The following is a 19188-nucleotide window of genomic DNA, read 5'->3' on the forward strand; positions in this document are numbered from 1 at the left end:
ACTACTACTACTGCTACACCTAGTACAACTACTGCTGCTGACATTACTAGTACTACTACTACTACTACTACTACTACAACTAGTACAACTACTGCTGCTGCTACTACTACTAGTACAACTACTGCTGCTGCTACTACTAGTACTACTATTACTACTACTGCTGCGACAACTAGTACAACTACTGCTGCTGCTACTACTAGTACAACTATTACCACTACTACTGTTGCTACAACTAGTACAACTACTGCTGCTGCTACTACTAGTACTACTATTACTACTACTACTACTACTGCTGCTACAACTAGTACAACTACTGCTGCTGCTACTACTAGTACTACTATTACTACTACTACTACTGCTGCTACAACTAGTACAACTACTGCTGCTGCTACTACTAGTACTACTATTACTACTAATACTACTGCTGCTACAACTAGAACAACTACTGCTGCTGCTACTACTAGTACTACTATTACTACTACTACTACCACTACTGCTAACACTACTAGTACTACTACCACTACTGCTGACACTACTACTACTACTACTGCTACTACTACTACTACTAATACTGCTGCTGCTACAACTAGTACAACTACTGCTGCTACTACTACTAGTACTACTATTACTACTACAACTACTGCTGCTGCTACTTCTAGTACTACTATTACTACTACTACTACTGCTGCTACAACTAGTACAACTACTACTGCTGCTGCTACTACTAGTACTACTGTTACTACTACTACTACTACTGCTGCTACAACTAGTACAACTACTGCTGCTGACACTACTAGTACTACTACTACTACTACTACTACAACTAGTACAACTACTGCTGCTGCTACTACTACTAGTACTACTAGTACTACTACTGCTACAACTAGTACACCTACTGCTGCTGCTACTACTAGTACTACTATTACTACTACTACTACTACTACTGCTGCTACAACTAGTACAACTACTGCTGCTGCTACTACTAGTACTACTATTATTACTACTACTACTGCTGCTACAACTAGTACAACTACTGCTTTTGCTACTACTAGTATTACTATTACTACTACTACTACTACTGCTGCTACAACTAGTACTACTATTACTACTACTACTACTGCTGCTACAACTAGTACAACTACTGCTGCTGCTACTACTTGTATTACTATTACTACTACTACTAGTACTACTATTACTACTACTACTACTACTGCTGCTACAACTAGTACTACTGCTGCTGCTGCTACTACTAGTACTACTATTACTACTACTACTACTACTGCTGACACTACTAGTACTACTACTACTACCACTGCTGCTACAACTAGTGAAACTACTGCCGCTGCTACTCTAGTACTACCATTACTACTACTACTACTAGTACTACTACTACTGCTGCCACAACTAGTACAACCACTGCTGCTGCTACTACCAGTACCACCATTACTAGTACTACTACTACTGCTGCTACAACTAGTACTACTACTACCGCTGCTACAACTAGTACTACTACTACTGCTAATACTAGTACTACTACTACAACTAGTACAACTACTGCTGCCGCTACTACTAGTACTACTATTACTACTACTACTGCCGACATTACTAGTACTACTACTACTACTACTACTACTACGTCTGCTGCCGCCACAACTAGTAAAACCACTGCTGCTGCTGCTACCACTAGTACTACTATTACTACCACTACTACTGCTGCTACAACTAGTACAACCACTGCTGCCGCTACTACTAGTACTACTATTACTACTACTGCTGCTACAACTAGTACAACCACTGCTGCTGCTACCACTAGTACTACTATTACTACTACTACTACTGCTGCTACAACTAGTACAACCACTGCTGCTGCTACCACTAGTACTACTATTATTACTACTACTACTGCTGCCACAACTAGTACAACTACCGCTGCTACTACTAGTACAACTATTACAACTACTACTACTGCTGCTGACACTACTACTACTACTACTGCTACTGCTGCTGCCACAAATAGTACAACCACTGCCGCTACTACTAGTACTACTATTACTACTACTACAACCACTGCTGCTGCTACTCTAGTACTACTGTTACCACTACTACTACTGCTGCCACACCTAGTACAACCACTACTACTAGAAATACTAGTACTACTACTGCTACAACTAGTACACCTACTGCTGCTGCTACTACTAGTACTACTATTACTACTACTACTACTACTACTGCTGCTACAACTAGTACAACTACTGCTGCTGCTACTACTAGTACTACTATTATTACTAATACTACTGCTGCTACAACTCGTACAACTACTGCTTTTGCTAGTACTAGTATTACTACTACTACTACTACTGCTGCTGCTACTACTAGTACTACTATTACTACTACTACTACTACTACTGCTGACACTACTAGTACTACTACTACTACTACTGCTGCTGCTACAACTAGTGAAACTACTGCTGCTGCTACTTCTAGTCCTACTATTACTACTACTACTACTAGTACTACTACTACTGCTGCTACAGCTAGTACAACTACTGCTGCTGCTACTACTAGTACTACTATTACTAGTACTACTACTACTGCTGCAACAACTAGTACTACAACTACTGCTGCTGATACTACTAGTACTACTATTACTAGTACTACTACTACTGCTGCAACAACTATTACTACTACTACTGCTGCTGACACTACTACTACTACTACTGCTACTGCTGCTGCTACAACTAGTACAACTACTGCTGCTACTACTAATACTACTATTACTACTACTACAACTACTGCTGCCACAACTAGTACAACCACTGCTGCTGCTACTACTAGTACTACTATTACTACTACTACTACTGCTGCTACAACTAGTACAACTACCGCTGCTGCTACTACTAGTACTACTATTATTACTACTACTGCTGCTGCTACAACTAGTACAACCACTGCTGCTGCTACTACCAGCACAACTATTACTACTACTACTACTGCTGCTGACACTACCACTACTACTACTGCTACCGCTGCTGCTACAACTAGCACAACCACTGCTGCTACTACTAGTACTACTATTACTACTACTACAACCACTGCTGCTACAACTAGTACAACCACTGCTTCTGCTACTACTAGTACTACCATTACTACTACTACTACTGCTGCTACAACTAGTACAACTACTGCTGCTGCCACTACTAGTACTACTGTTACTACTACTACTGCTGCTGCTACACCTAGTACAACCACTGCTGCTGACACTACTAGTACTTCTACTACTACTACTACTACAACTACTACAACTAGTACAACTACTGCTGCTGCTACTACTACTAGTACAACTATTGCTGCTGCTACTACTAGTACTACTATTACTACTACTGCTGCTACAACTAGTACAACTACTGCTGCTGCTACTACTAGTACTACTATTACCACTACTACTGTTGCTACAACTAGTACAACTACCGCTGCGGCTACTACTAGTACTGCTATTACTACTACTACTACTGCTGCTACAACTAGTACAACTACTGCTGCTGCTACTACTAGTACTACTATTACTACTACTACTACTGCTGCTACAACTAGAACAACTTCTGCTGCTGCTACTACTAGTACTACTATTACTACTACTACTACCACTACTGCTAACACTACTAGTACTACTACCACTACTGCTGACACTACTACTACTGCTACTACTACTACTAATACTACTAATACTGCTGCTGCTACAACTAGTACAACTACTGATGCTACTACTACTAGTACTACTATTACTACTACAACTACTGCTGCTGCTACTTCTAGTACTACTATTACTACTACTAATACTACTGCTGCTACAACTAGTACAACTACTGCTGCTGCTACTACTAGTACTACTGTTACTACTACTACTACTACTGCTGCTACAACTAGGACAACTGCTGCTGCTGACACTACTAGTACTACTACTACTACTACTACTACAACTAGTACAACTGCTGCTGCTGCTACTACTACTAGTACTACTACTACTACTGCTACAACTAGTACACCTACTGCTGCTGCTACTACTAGTATTACTATTACTACTACTCCTACTGCTGCTACAACTAGTACAACTACTGCTGTTGCTACTACTAGTATTACTATTACTACTACTACTACTACTACTACTGCTACAACTAGTACAACTACTGCTGCTGCTACTACTAGTACTACTATTACTACTTCTCCTACTGCTGCTACAACTAGTACAACTACTGCTGTTGCTACTACTAGTATTACTATTACTACTACTACTACTACTACTGCTGCTACAACTAGTACTACTATTACTACTACTACTACTGCTGCTACAACTAGTACAACTACTGCTGCTGCTACTACTAGTATTACTATTACTACTACTACTAGTACTACTATTACTACTACTACTACTACTACTGCTGCTACAACTAGTACAACCACTGCTGCTGCTACCACTGGTACTACTATTACTACTACTACTACTACTGCCGACACTACTAGTACTACTACCACTACTACTGCTGCTGCTACAACTAGTGAAACTACTGCTGCTGCTACTTCTAGTACTACTATTACTACTACTACTACTAGTACTACTACTACTGCTGCTACAACTAGTACAACTACTGCTGCTGCTACTACTAGTACTACTATTACTAGTACTACTACTACTGCTGCTACAACTAGTACTACTACTACTGCTGGTAGATAACAACTTTGTAACCATTTACAACTACTTTGTTGTTAAATAGTTTGCTTAATTTGGTTATCTAGTCATTGAACGAATACATCATCAGCTAACGTTAGATACAAGGAAGAAAGTGGTTATATCTGTCAGTCAAGCCTACCTGTTCAGCAGAAACAATGCCATTTCCCCAGCTCGTCTAAGATGGAGTTGGCTCGGGAGCGCCCGCCACCTTTCAAAACTGTCACCAATATTTCTTCTTCTTTGACGTTAATTGGCAGACTACACTCATAAGGTGTCGTCACCTACTGTACAGGGTAGTAAAAAATAAGTAAAAAACAAAACATTTTTGGATTAACAAATTCATACTAATTACCAAAAACAAAAAACCATATGTACACTATTACCCTGAATTTCTAACAAAAACTGTACAATTCAGATCCCTACACAGGCTCAGGAACCTCTTCATTCAGTACACCGTGTAACATTTGGGCTGTAACAACGTGCTTCATCTGACTCTTCAACTACTAACTTACATATTTATTCCTTCAACAGACACGTGTCACGTGACCAAACCTTTTACAATTGTAACACTGCAGCGGCTTCCGTACATACGGTCTCGCCTCATATCTCACATACCCAAGTTTTACATAAGTCAGGAGAAGAAGTTCATCAAAGGACAGTAAAACCGATGGACTTTGCTCCTTCTTTCCGTCTATCATTCAATTCGCGACATGCACCTACCATTCCTGTCACCCCAAAAACATCCTTGCTCGTGAATTACACTCCAGCCATAAACTGCTGTACATTTACAACTTTAGCCCTTTCTACTCCACTCTTCTTCATCATCGTCGACTCATTCTCACCAACTGTACTCGCGCCAAGATCATCGCACAACACTTCTGCTTCCGCCATTGCTCCTCCAGTCATCCCCCACTTGCTCTTTGCTGTGAATGATGCAAGAGTTTGTGTTCTCGAAGTAGAACCCCTATTGTCCTCATTCCAGCACAGCTGTTGCTTCACCAACTTTCTCTCCATTTCCTCCATTTTGTCCACACTACTCGCCGCCATTTTCGTCTCCCCGCTGTTTGTTCCTCCTTCCAGGGCTCGATGACTTCTTCTTCTTCTCGTGTCCGTGGCCTTGACTCCCTGTCCAATGTCGGTCATCTCCGCCCCTTTCCGGACATGATCTGAAACGATACCTTCACCGATATTTACTCTTCACCTCCTAATATCTTGTTGTTGTTTTCGGTTAGGTTTTTTTTCTCGTCGGTTGAGAGTAACACTTAAAATATTGGGTTTCCGTGAATTTGTCTGCCATTTGCTCAGATCACTGCTAAGACTGCGTTGTACCAGGGTGCTGTCTTGTCACGAGAACAATGATTCTTGTTGTGTATGTCTGATGCAAACACATTCCATTGATTTATTTTGTCGCACTAACATGACAAATCATTAATATAAACAAACTGACATAGCAGAATTCAAACTTACACTTACTGAGTCTGGCTTTAACACCACCTTTACACATGTGAGGAGAAAAAACTATATCACCTCACCTTTGTGAAAGCAAAACATAAGCCCCAAAGTATTAATAGCAAAACAAATATTGAACGGAGACAAACCCCAAAAATGTGCAGATTTTTTGGAATGTTAACACAATTAAATTAAACGTCTCCCTCTTTCCTGCTATTGTCCCTCTCTTTGGTTATGTTACCCTGGTCCTTTGGTTATGTTACCCTGATCCTTTGGTTATGTTACCCTGATCCTTTGGTTATGTTACCCTGATCCTTTGGTTATGTTACTCTGGTCCTTCGGGTTGTGTTACCCTGGCCTTTATTTTCCACAAGTCCTTCCACATTCCTTCCAGCAACATAGCACCCTGCATCCCACTGCTGGTTTATCTCTGAGGCTAGGCAGGGTTGGTCCTGGTCAGTCCCTGGATGGGAGACCAGACGTAACTGGAAGAGATGATAATAATCATGTGAATAATAAACGGTGGGCAACATTTTTTCACGTGGGAAAAACACGTGAAAAATGTACATGTGATACTTCACACGGTCCGAAAACCACGTCTTACTCAAAATAATTCTGACCACTTCTGACTCAGGACATTTTTCATGCGATTTGTTCACACGTGTCCGAATGTGATTTCTTTTCAAGCTGTTTTTGTAAGGGTAACCATCACACAATATATTCAATCAACTCCTACCACTGCCTACAATGCATATGCATGACAACTACTGTACTTCAGAGGAGGTCAAACAAGCAATCAGATAACATGTCCAATCATGCAATCACCTTAATTACATGATACCAGGCACTCTGCCGTCTGTATCAATCAGTATTCAAGGTGGCAATACCAAACATCCGTTTTATTTATTGTATCCGTGCTAATCAACCTCAGTCGTGAATATAAGGTGGAATAAATACACTGATTACATCCCAATTGGCACCCTATTCCCTATGTAGTGTACTACTTTAGACCAGGACTGGCACCCTATTCCCTATGTAGTGCACTACTTTAGACCAGGACTGGCACCCTATTCCCTATGTAGTGCACTACTTTAGACCAGGACTGGCACCGTATTCCCTATGTAGTGCACTACTTTAGACCAGGACTGGCACCGTATTACCTATGTAGTGCACTACTTTAGACCAGGACTGGCACCCTATTCCCTATGTAGTGCACTACTTTTGACCGGGACCCATAGGCCCCACGTAGGACATAGGGTACCTGGCCACTGTGTTGATGGCAGGTGGTGACAGTCATTAACTAGCAATACCAGGTGGGATAGCAGCTATTGTCACTCAAGATGTTGTTTTGTCATTTGTTTCTGACACAGCCTTTATTTTATGACAATGAAATTGACTGGTTCATGGCTGGCTCATGACTGATTTACTATGTATGCATGCAGGATGATAACTATGCCTCTGTACTCACCTCACCTCCCTTCACAATGTCACTGTGATTGTTGAGAAGTTTGGGAATGAGTGCATGATGTTACGTCAGATAGTGCGAAGACTCTGCCTGCACTGATGTAGGTTGAGGAATGACCATTAACTATTAACTACTACTACGACTACTACTACTACCATCACTACCACCAGTACCACTACCACTACCACTACTACTGCAACAGTATCTAGGATGGAGAGAAGTCTGTCCATAATAAAGCACTGCTCTACCTTCTTAACAGCACTATCAACAAGGCAGGTCCTACAGGCCCTAGTTTTGTTGCACCTAGACTACTGTTCAGTCGTGTGGTCAGGTGACACAAAGAGGGATTTAAGAAAATTGCAATTGGCTCAGAACAGGGCAGCACAGCTGGCCTTTGGATGCACACAGAGAGCTAACATTAACAATAGGCATGTCAATCTCTCCTGGCTCAAAGTGGAGGAGAGATTGACTTCATCACTACTTGTATTTATGACAGGTATTGACATGTTGAATGCACTGAGCTGTCTGTTTGAACTACAGGCACAGAGCTCAGACACCCATGCATACCCCAAAAGACATGCCACAAGAGGTCTATTCACTGTCCCCAAGTCCAGAACAAACTATGGGAGGTGCACAGTACTACATAGAGCCATAATTACATGGAACTCCATTCCACATCAGGTAACTGATACAAGCAGCAGAATCAGATTTAAAAAACAGATAAGAATACACGTTATGGAACAGCAGGGACTGTAAAGAGATACCAACATAGGCACTGACACATGCAAACAGACACACACTAACATACGCAGTATACACACACGTACAGATGGATTTTGTGTTGTAGATGTGTGGTAGGGGGGCCTGAGGGCACACACTTAATATGTTGTGAAATCTGATGTATTGTAATGTTTTTAAAAATGTATAACTGCCTTAATATTACAGGACCCCAGGAAGAGTATTTTTTGTATCTTTTATTTAACTAGGCAAGTCAGTTAAGAACAAATTCTTATTTACAATGACGGCCTACCGGGGAACAGTGGGTTAACTGCCTTGTTCAGGGGCAGAACGACTGATTTTTACATTGTCAGCTCAGGGATTTGATCCAGCAATCGGTTACTGGCCCAACGCACTAACCACTAAGCTACCTGCCTTGGTAGCAGCTAATGGGGATCCATAATAAATACAAATACAAATACTACTACAACTACTGCTGCTACTACTAGTACTACAACTACAACAAGAACAACTACTGCTGCTGCTACTACTATTACTACTGCTACTGCTACTACTACTACTACTACTACTACTGCTACTGCTGCTACAACTAGTACAACTACTGCTGCTGCTACTACTAGTACTACTATTACTACTACTGCTGCTACAACTAGTACAACTACTGCTGCTGCTACTACTAGTACTACTATTACTACTACTACTACTGCTGCTACAACTAGTACAACTACTGATGCTGCTACTACTAGTACTACTATTATTACTACTACTACTGCCGCAACTAGTACAACTACCGCTGCTGCTACTACTAGTACAACTATTACTACTACTACTACTGCTGCTGACACTACTACTACTACTCTGCTACTAATGCTGCACAACTAGTACAACCACCGCTGCTACGACTAGTACTACTATTACTACTACTACAAATACCGCTGCTGCTACTTCTAGTACTACTATTACTACTACTACTACTGCTGCTACAACTAGTACAACTACTGCTGCTGCTACTACTAGTACTACTTTTACTACTACTACTACTGCTACACCTAGTACAACTACTGCTGCTGACATTACTAGTACTACTACTACTACTACTACAACTAGTACAACTACTGCTGCTGCTACTACTACTAGTACAACTACTGCTGCTGCTACTACTAGTACTACTATTACTACTACTGCTGCGACAACTAGTACAACTACTGCTGCTGCTACTACTAGTACACCTATTACCACTACTACTGTTGCTACAACTAGTACAACTACTGCTGCGGCTACTACTAGTACTACTATTACTACTACTACTACTACTGCTGCTACAACTAGTACAACTACTGCTGCTGCTACTACTAGTACTACTATTACTACTACTACTACTGCTGCTACAACTAGTACAACTACTGCTGCTGCTACTACTAGTACTACTATTACTACTAATACTACTGCTGCTACAACTAGAACAACTACCGCTGCCGCTACTACTAGTACTACTATTACTACTACTACTACCACTACTGCTAACACTACTAGTACTACTACCACTACTGCTGACACTACTACTACTACTACTGCTACTACTACTACTACTAATACTGCTGCTGCTACAACTAGTACAACTACCGCTGCCACTACTACTAGTACTACTATTACTACTACAACTACTGCTGCTGCTACTTCTAGTACTACTATTACTACTACTACTACTGCTGCCACAACTAGTACAACTACTACCGCTGCTGCCACTACTAGTACTACTGTTACTACTACTACTACTACTGCTGCCACAACTAGTACAACTACTGCTGCTGACACCACTAGTACTACTACTACTACTACTACTACAACTAGTACAACCACCGCTGCTGCTACTACTACTAGTACTACTAGTACTACTACTGCTACAACTAGTACACCTACTGCTGCTGCTACTACTAGTACTACTATTACTACTACTACTACTACTACTGCTGCTACAACTAGTACAACTACTGCTGCTGCTACTACTAGTACTACTATTATTACTACTACTACTGCTGCTACAACTAGTACAACTACTGCTTTTGCTACTACTAGTATTACTATTACTATTACTACTACTACTGCTGCTACAACTAGTACTACTATTACTACTACTACTACTGCTGCTACAACTAGTACAACTACTGCTTTTGCTACTACTAGTATTACTATTACTACTACTACTACTACTGCTGCTACACCTAGTACAACTACTACTACTAGAACTACTAGTACTACTACTGCTACAACTAGTACACCTACTGCTGCTGCTACTACTAGTACTACTATTACTACTACTACTACTACTACTGCTGCTACAACTAGTACAACTACTGCTGCTGCTACTACTAGTACTACTATTATTACTAATACTACTGCTGCTACAACTCGTACAACTACTGCTTTTGCTAGTACTAGTATTACTACTACTACTACTACTGCTGCCGCTACTACTAGTACTACTATTACTACTACTACTACTACTACCGCCGACACTACTAGTACTACTACTACTACTACGCCGCTGCCACAACTAGTGAAACTACTGCTGCCGCTACTTCTAGTCCTACTATTACTACTACTACTACTAGTACTACTACTACTGCTGCCACAGCTAGTACAACTACTGCTGCTGCTACTACTAGTACTACTATTACTAGTACTACTACTACTGCTGCAACAACTAGTACCACAACTACTGCTGCTGATACTACTAGTACTACTATTACTAGTACTACTACTACTGCTGCAACAACTATTACTACTACTACTGCTGCTGACACTACTACTACTACTACTGCTACCGCTGCCGCTACAACTAGTACAACTACTGCTGCCACTACTAGTACTACTATTACTACTACTACAACTACTGCTGCCACAACTAGTAACAACTACTGCTGCTGCTACTACTAGTACTACTATTACTACTACTACTACTGCTGCTACAACTAGTACAACTACTGCTGCTGCTACTACTAGTACTACTATTATTACTACTACTGCTGCTGCTACAACTAGTACAACTACTGCTGCTGCTACTACTAGTACAACTATTACTACTACTACTACTGCTGCTGACACTACTACTACTAGTACTGCTACTGCTGCTACAACTAGTACAACTACTGCTGCTGCTACTACTAGTACTACTATTACCACTACTACTGTTGCTACAACTAGTACAACTACTGCTGCTGCTACTACTAGTACTGCTATTACTACTACTACTACTGCTGCTACAACTAGTACAACTACTGCTGCTGCTACTACTAGTACTACTATTACTACTACTACTACTGCTGCTACAACTAGAACAACTTCTGCTGCTGCTACTACTAGTACTACTATTACTACTACTACTACCACTACTGCTAACACTACTAGTACTACTACCACTACTGCTGACACTACTACTACTGCTACTACTACTACTAATACTACTAATACTGCTGCTGCTACAACTAGTACAACTACTGATGCTACTACTACTAGTACTACTATTACTACTACAACTACTGCTGCTGCTACTTCTAGTACTACTATTACTACTACTAATACTACTGCTGCTACAACTAGTACAACTACTGCTGCTGCTACTACTAGTACTACTGTTACTACTACTACTACTACTGCTGCTACAACTAGTACAACTACTGCTGCTGCTACTACTAGTATTACTATTACTACTACTACTAGTACTACTATTACTACTACTACTACTACTACTACAACTAGTACAACTGCTGCTGCTGCTACTACTACTAGTACTACTACTACTACTGCTACAACTAGTACACCTACTGCTGCTGCTACTACTAGTACTACTATTACTACTACTACTACTACTGCTGCTACAACTAGTACAACTACTGCTGCTACAACTAGTACACCTACTGCTGCTGCTACTACTAGTACTACTATTACTACTACAACTGCTGCTGCTGACACTACTAGTACTACTACTACTACTACTACTACAACTAGTACAACTGCTGCTGCTGCTACTACTACTAGTACTACTACTACTACTGCTACAACTAGTACACATACTGCTGCTGCTACTACTAGTACTACTATTACTACTACTACTACTACTGCTGCTACAACTAGTACAACTACTGCTGCTACAACTAGTACACCTACTGCTGCTGCTACTACTAGTACTACTATTACTACTACTCCTACTGCTGCTACAACTAGTACAACTACTGCTGTTGCTACTACTAGTATTACTATTACTACTACTACTACTACTACTACTGCTACAACTAGTACAACTACTGCTGCTGCTACTACTAGTACTACTATTACTACTACTCCTACTGCTGCTACAACTAGTACAACTACTGCTGTTGCTACTACTAGTATTACTATTACTACTACTACTACTACTACTGCTGCTACAACTAGTACTACTATTACTACTACTACTACTGCTGCCACAACTAGTACAACTACTGCTGCTGCTACTACTAGTATTACTATTACTACTACTACTAGTACTACTATTACTACTACTACTACTACTACTGCTGCCACAACTAGTACAACTACTGCCGCTGCCGCTACTACTGGTACTACCATTACTACTACTACTACTACTGCTGACACCACTAGTACTACTACTACTACTACCGCTGCTGCCACAACTAGTGAAACTACTGCTGCTGCTACTTCTAGTACTACTATTACTACTACTACTACTAGTACTACTACTACTGCTGCTACAACTAGTACAACTACTGCTGCTGCTACTACTAGTACTACTATTACTAGTACTACTACTACTGCTGCTACAACTAGTACTACTACTACTGCTAATACTAGTACTACTACTACAACTAGTACAACTACTGCTGCTGCTACTACTAGTACTACTATTACTACTACTACTGCTGACATTACTAGTACTACTACTACTACTACGTCTGCTGCTGCTACAACTAGTGAAACCACTGCTGCTGCTGCTACTACTAGTACTACTATTACTACCACTACTACTACTGCTACAACTAGTACAACTACTGCTGCTGCTACTACTAGTACTACTATTACTACTACTACTACTGCTGCTACAACTAGTACAACTACTGCTGCTGCTACTACTAGTACTACTACTGTTACTACTACTACTACTGCTGCTACAACTAGTACAATTACTGCTGCTGACACTACTAGTACTACTACTACTGCTGCTACAACTAGTACAACTACTGCTGCTGCTGCTTCTACTACTAGTACTACTACTACTACTACTACTACTACTGCTGCTACAACTAGTACACCTACTGCTGCTGCTACTACTAGTACTACTATTACTACTACTACTTCTACTACTACAACTACTGCTGCTGCTACTACTAGTACTACTACGACTACTACTACTACTACTACTGCTGCTATGCTAGTGCTACTATTACTACTACTACGACTACTGCTGCTGCTTCTACTAGTACTACGATGTATTGTATGAGGTTTTGTAGAAGTTATACAGTGTACTACTGTCCTTTTTCCAATCATTTCATTTTCTGCAATGACATTTTTAATATTGTGTAATAAGGTAATTGGGAAAATTGCAGTTATCAAAAAGCTGACCTTAGCGAAAATGGTATAGGCCTACTCTTGGCTTATGTATTCATCACATTCATACTACTGTGATATTAGCATGCATAAATAAATGCACACTTAAGACAGATTTATATTGGTTCATGCTGGTCAAGAATAGTTTGAATGAGGGCTTTTTCTCCTGATGAGTCAGAGGCCAGACATAATAGTTTGAATTTCTGCAGTGTTTTAGAGGGCTCTCTATATGTGCTTTATATGTAAATGTATATGGATGTGTAGTGTATAGGTTACAGGTAATGCAATGACAAATAGGCCTATTGTCACGTCCTGACCAGTATAAGGGGTTATTGGTTATTGTAGTTTGGTCAGGATGTGGCAGGGGGTATTTGTTTTATGTGTTTCGGGGTTTAATGGGATATGTATTTATGTAAGAGGGGTGTTTATTTTATGTGTTCCGGGGTTTTTGGGTAATGTTCTTGTTTTGTATTTCTATGGTTTTCTATGTTATGTATTTCTTTGTTGGCCTGGTATGGCTCTCAATCAGGAATAGCTGTACATCGTTGTTTCTGATTGGGAGTCATACTTAGGTAGCCCTTTTTTCACCTGTGGTTTGTGGGAAGTTGTTTTTGCACTGCTAGGGTTAGCCTGCAAAACTGTTTAGCTGTCATTTGTTTTGTTAAGCGTTCAAGTTTATTAAAATAAAATCATTAAAATGAGTACTCAACCTGCTGCGCCTTGGTCTACTTCATACGACGGCCGTTACACCTAGTGTATATGGTTACAGAAGCATGATGATACGATGGCATTTACTTTGATTTGTTGATGATCATACAGTCAGTGGGTTGTGTGTTGTTGTGTGTTCTGCTATTGTTGTTTTTGTTGTGTTGTTGTTGTTACTGTTGGATCAAGTCTACATCTTTCATACCCATCTGGTACTTCCTCTGATGTGCACATTCATTCATTTGTAATTCATATTCAAATCTGGAGTATTTCCAGTTGTGTGTTCTTTTAACAACAACTGCTAAGTACAGTAGAGTAATGACAACGTAATTATTCTGACATTAACATATTTTATCCTCATGGTGACATCACTTGGCCTATACTGTATCTTATTGGAATTTGCATACCCCATTTCCTTGTATATTTACACACCCCATTTCCATGTATATTTACACACCACATTTCCTGATATTTGCACACACCATTTCCTTGTATATTTACACACCCCCATTTCCTTGTATATTTACACACCCCGTTTCCTGCTGTTTACACACCCCATTTCCTTGTATATTTACACACCCCATTTCCTGCTATTTGTACACCCCATTTCCTTGTATATTTACACACCCCATTTCCTGCTATTTGTACACCCCATTTCCTTGTATATTTACACACCCCATTTCCTTGTATATTTACATACCCCGTTTCCTGCTATTTGAACACCCCATTTCCTTGTATATTTACACACCCCATTTCCTTGTATATTTACACACCCCGTTTCCTGCTATTTGTACACCCCATTTCCTTGTATATTTACACACCCCATTTTCTTGTATATTTACACACCCCGTTTCCTTGTATATTTACACACCCCATTTCCTGATATTTGCACACCCAATTTCCTTCGATATTTACACACCGTTTCCTTCTATATTTACACACTACATTTCCTTCTATATTTACACACCCAGTTTCCTTCTATATAAGTGACCATAAACTGTGCACAGAGAACTGCGGACAGAGGAAACTTCCCACTGGAACAGTGGACTTCAACATGCTGTATATCCAGCAAGAGTGAGTGCAGCCAGTACAGCTCTCTTGTCAACAGTGCAGCTTGATCGTGAACGAACACTCACACTTGTCTTTTCTTACTAGCACTGCCTTTGCTGATAGCTACTTATTGAGGGAAAATGTGCTTACTATGACTGTAATATACGGTTGTCTCTGTTAGCTACCCCTACGATGAATGTATTAACTGTAAGTCACTCTGGATAAGAGCGTCTGCTAAATGACTAAAATGTAACTATAAACAGGTGGTGAGTACAGCCAGTGTTATTCTAGGGTTATATTGTGATCTCATCCAGTGCAGCCAGGATCATTCTAGGGTTATATTGTGATCTCATCCAGTGCAGCCAGGATCATTCTAGGGTTATATTGTGATCTCATCCAGTGCAGCCAGGATCATTCTAGGGTTATATTGTGATCTCATCCAGTGCAGCCAGGATCATTCTAGGGTTATATTGTGATCTCATCCAGTGCAGCCAGGATCATTCTAGGGTTATATTGTGATCTCATCCAGTGCAGCCAGGATCATTCTAGGGTTATATTGTGATCTCATCCAGTGCAGCCAGGATCATTCTAGGGTTATATTGTGATCTCATCCAGTGCAGCCAGAATCATTCTAGGGTTATATTGAGATCTCATCCAGTGCAGCCAGGATCATTCTAGGGTTATATTGTGATCTCATCCAGTGCAGCCAGGATCATTCTAGGGTTATATTGTGATCTCATCCAGTGCAGCCCTCTCTCTCGCTCCAGGGTTGCGGTGAAACCCAAGGACAGCAGGTGAGTCACAGCAGGTGCCGTGACAGTAGTCCAGGATCTAGGACAGCAGTCTGCCTCCAGCTGGCACGAGCTAACCCCCCCCCCCAGGCAGAGCAGCACAGGCCAGGCCAGGCAGGCCACAGCCAGCATACCGGAGCCTGGCTAGGTTTTTGGACCAAGGTTAGGTTAGCAACAATGGCCTGAGAGGAGAGCAGAGCACCAGGGGAGACTGAGTCTTAATGTAAACCAAGTCATCTATAAATGAGGCCAGGAGGTTGATGGATGGCAGAGGGGGTGGGTATGAACTGGACTACTGTGTGTATATGAATGGGGTAGCGTAGTTGGTGATAGAGCTGTATTTGATTGAATGAACCACATTCTCCTTTACAATAGGTGAGAACATGTATGACCTCTACAATTTCACATTGGTGGGGGGATCGGCAGTTACTGTTTTGAAGGCACACATTCATTTTCATGTCTGTGTTATATATTTAACAGCAAAGTAGATCTCTTTTTATTTATATATTCAATGTCCCTCTTTCCACCTTACCTGGCAAGAAAATGCAATATTTTGTCAAATCTGAGAATTTATAGTAGCTGTCGTGCACATAATGCATCAATACAAATTTACAGTCACAACTGTTACCCCATGGTAACATTTAAGCATCACTGAAGATTGTTTTTACGGGCGTTTAACAACATTCACCAAAATAATATGATTCACAGAGAGAGAGAGAACACAAAGCCCAGAGGACAAGACAGAACAGAACTCTAATTTCCAACGCAGTCTTAGCTATGACATAATAAAAATGTGCCAATTACTTCTAGCTCCAATTCAGCGATCTAAATCATATTACAGTCAAAGTATTGAGACCTCCCTCTTAGTTTTCTAAATGAAAATGCTTATTTTAGAGGGTAGTTGAGTATCTACTAAATAGAATCTTTATTTAATGACATTTTGTTCTCAACCAATCTCAGATAACCAGACTGACCTTTGACCAGTTCATCTGACCTATTAGGAACACTGCAATCTATATTAATGCGTTCTTTTCCATTTCCAATATATATTAATGCTGCCTGTTATTTTGGTAGGTAGGTATGTGGATTGGTATTTTCATCTACATTCTTCTTCTTGAACCAAATGGAGCTTTCTTGTTGAATTATTTATTGTCTCTTTCGCAATCGATTTGGAATCTGGAATGCTGACTCGGTATCTTCCTCAGATACCAGAATAACTGACAAGAGGAAAAATAATAGATACCCTAGATAAATAAAGTTGGTTCATCACATCAGAATAGATACATTCATCAAAAGAGAAAGTCTCAGCGAATTTTGTTTGAAAACAAAATACTAAAGATGCTTCCAGAGAAAAGAGCTAATTAATGGTAATAGATGCTGCATGAATGTTTCAAAAAGGGAAAATAACAGATGCAGCTTTTCCAGAAATCAAGTAAACACAGTTATATTCTACACATCAGCAACACAATAGCTTCGTGCTTTAAATATTCGTGCAGACTTTGAGCTTTGAGCCTGCATTTTATAGGTCGACATGATTTGGTGTTGGAGGGTAGACACTGTGTACTTTGTCTACCCAGTATTCAGATCCCTTTACTTTTTCCACATTTTGCTACGTTACAGCCTTATTCTAAAATGTATTAAATAAATAAAAATCCTTAGCAATCTACACACAATACTCCATAATTATAAACAGGTTTTGAGAAATATTATTTACATAAGTATTCAGACCCTTTGCTATGAGACTGGAAATTAAGCTCAGGTGCATCCTGTTTCCATTGATCATCCTTGAGATGTTTCTACAACTTGATTGAAGTCCACCTGTGGTAAATTCAATTGATTGGACATGACTTGGAAAGGCACACACCTGTCTATATAAGCTCCCATAGTTGACAGTGCATGTCAGAACACAAACCAAGCCATGAGGTCGAAGGAATTGTCCGTAGAGCTCCAAGACAGGATTTTTTCAAGGCTCAGATCTGGGGAAGGGTACCAAAATATTTCTGCAGAATTGAATGTCCCCAAGAACACATTGGCCTCAATCATTCTTCAATGGAAGAAGTTTGGAATCACCAAGACTCTTCCTACAGCTGGCCGCCCAGCCAAACTGAGCATTTGGGGGAGAAGGGCCTTGGTCAGGGAGGTGACCAAGAACACAATAGTTACTCTGACAGGGCTCTAGAGTTCCTCTGTGGAGATGGGAGAACCTTCCAGAAGGACAACCATCTCTGCAGCACTCCATCAATCAGGCCTTTATAGTAGAGTGGCCAAATGAAAGCCACTCCTCAGTAAAAGGCAGCCCGCTTGGAGTTTGCCTAAAGACTCTCGGACCATGATAAACAAGATTCTCTGGTCTGATGAAACCAAGATTCAACTCTTTGGCCTGAATGCCAAGCATCACATCTGGAGTAAACCTGGCACCATCCCTATGGTGAAGCACGGTGGTGGCAGCACCATGTGGGATGTTTTTCAGCTGCAGGGACTGGGAGAGTAGTCAGGATTAAGGCAAAGATGAACGGAGCAAAGTACAGAGAGATCCGTGATGAAAACCTGCTCCAGAGCGCTCAGGACCTTCCAACAGGAAAACGAGCCTAAGCACACAGCCAAGACAACGCAGGAGTGGCTTCAGGACAAGTGTCTGAATATCCTTGAGAGGCCCAGCC

General features: G+C 40.6%; 1 protein-coding gene across 1 annotated transcript; it reads left to right on the plus strand.

The window, feature by feature from the left end:
* Positions 1–252: 252 nt before the first annotated feature.
* LOC123724362 (cell wall protein DAN4-like) lies at positions 253–864 on the plus strand (the record flags this gene model as incomplete). Its single annotated transcript, XM_045687157.1, has 1 exon — positions 253–864. A coding segment is annotated over one exon (612 nt), but the record flags the coding sequence as incomplete, so codon positions are not given.
* Between the last annotated feature and the right edge of the window lie 18324 nt (positions 865–19188).

Source organism: Salmo salar, chromosome ssa01 (genome assembly GCF_905237065.1).
Source record: "Salmo salar chromosome ssa01, Ssal_v3.1, whole genome shotgun sequence".
Taxonomy (NCBI): domain Eukaryota; kingdom Metazoa; phylum Chordata; class Actinopteri; order Salmoniformes; family Salmonidae; genus Salmo; species Salmo salar.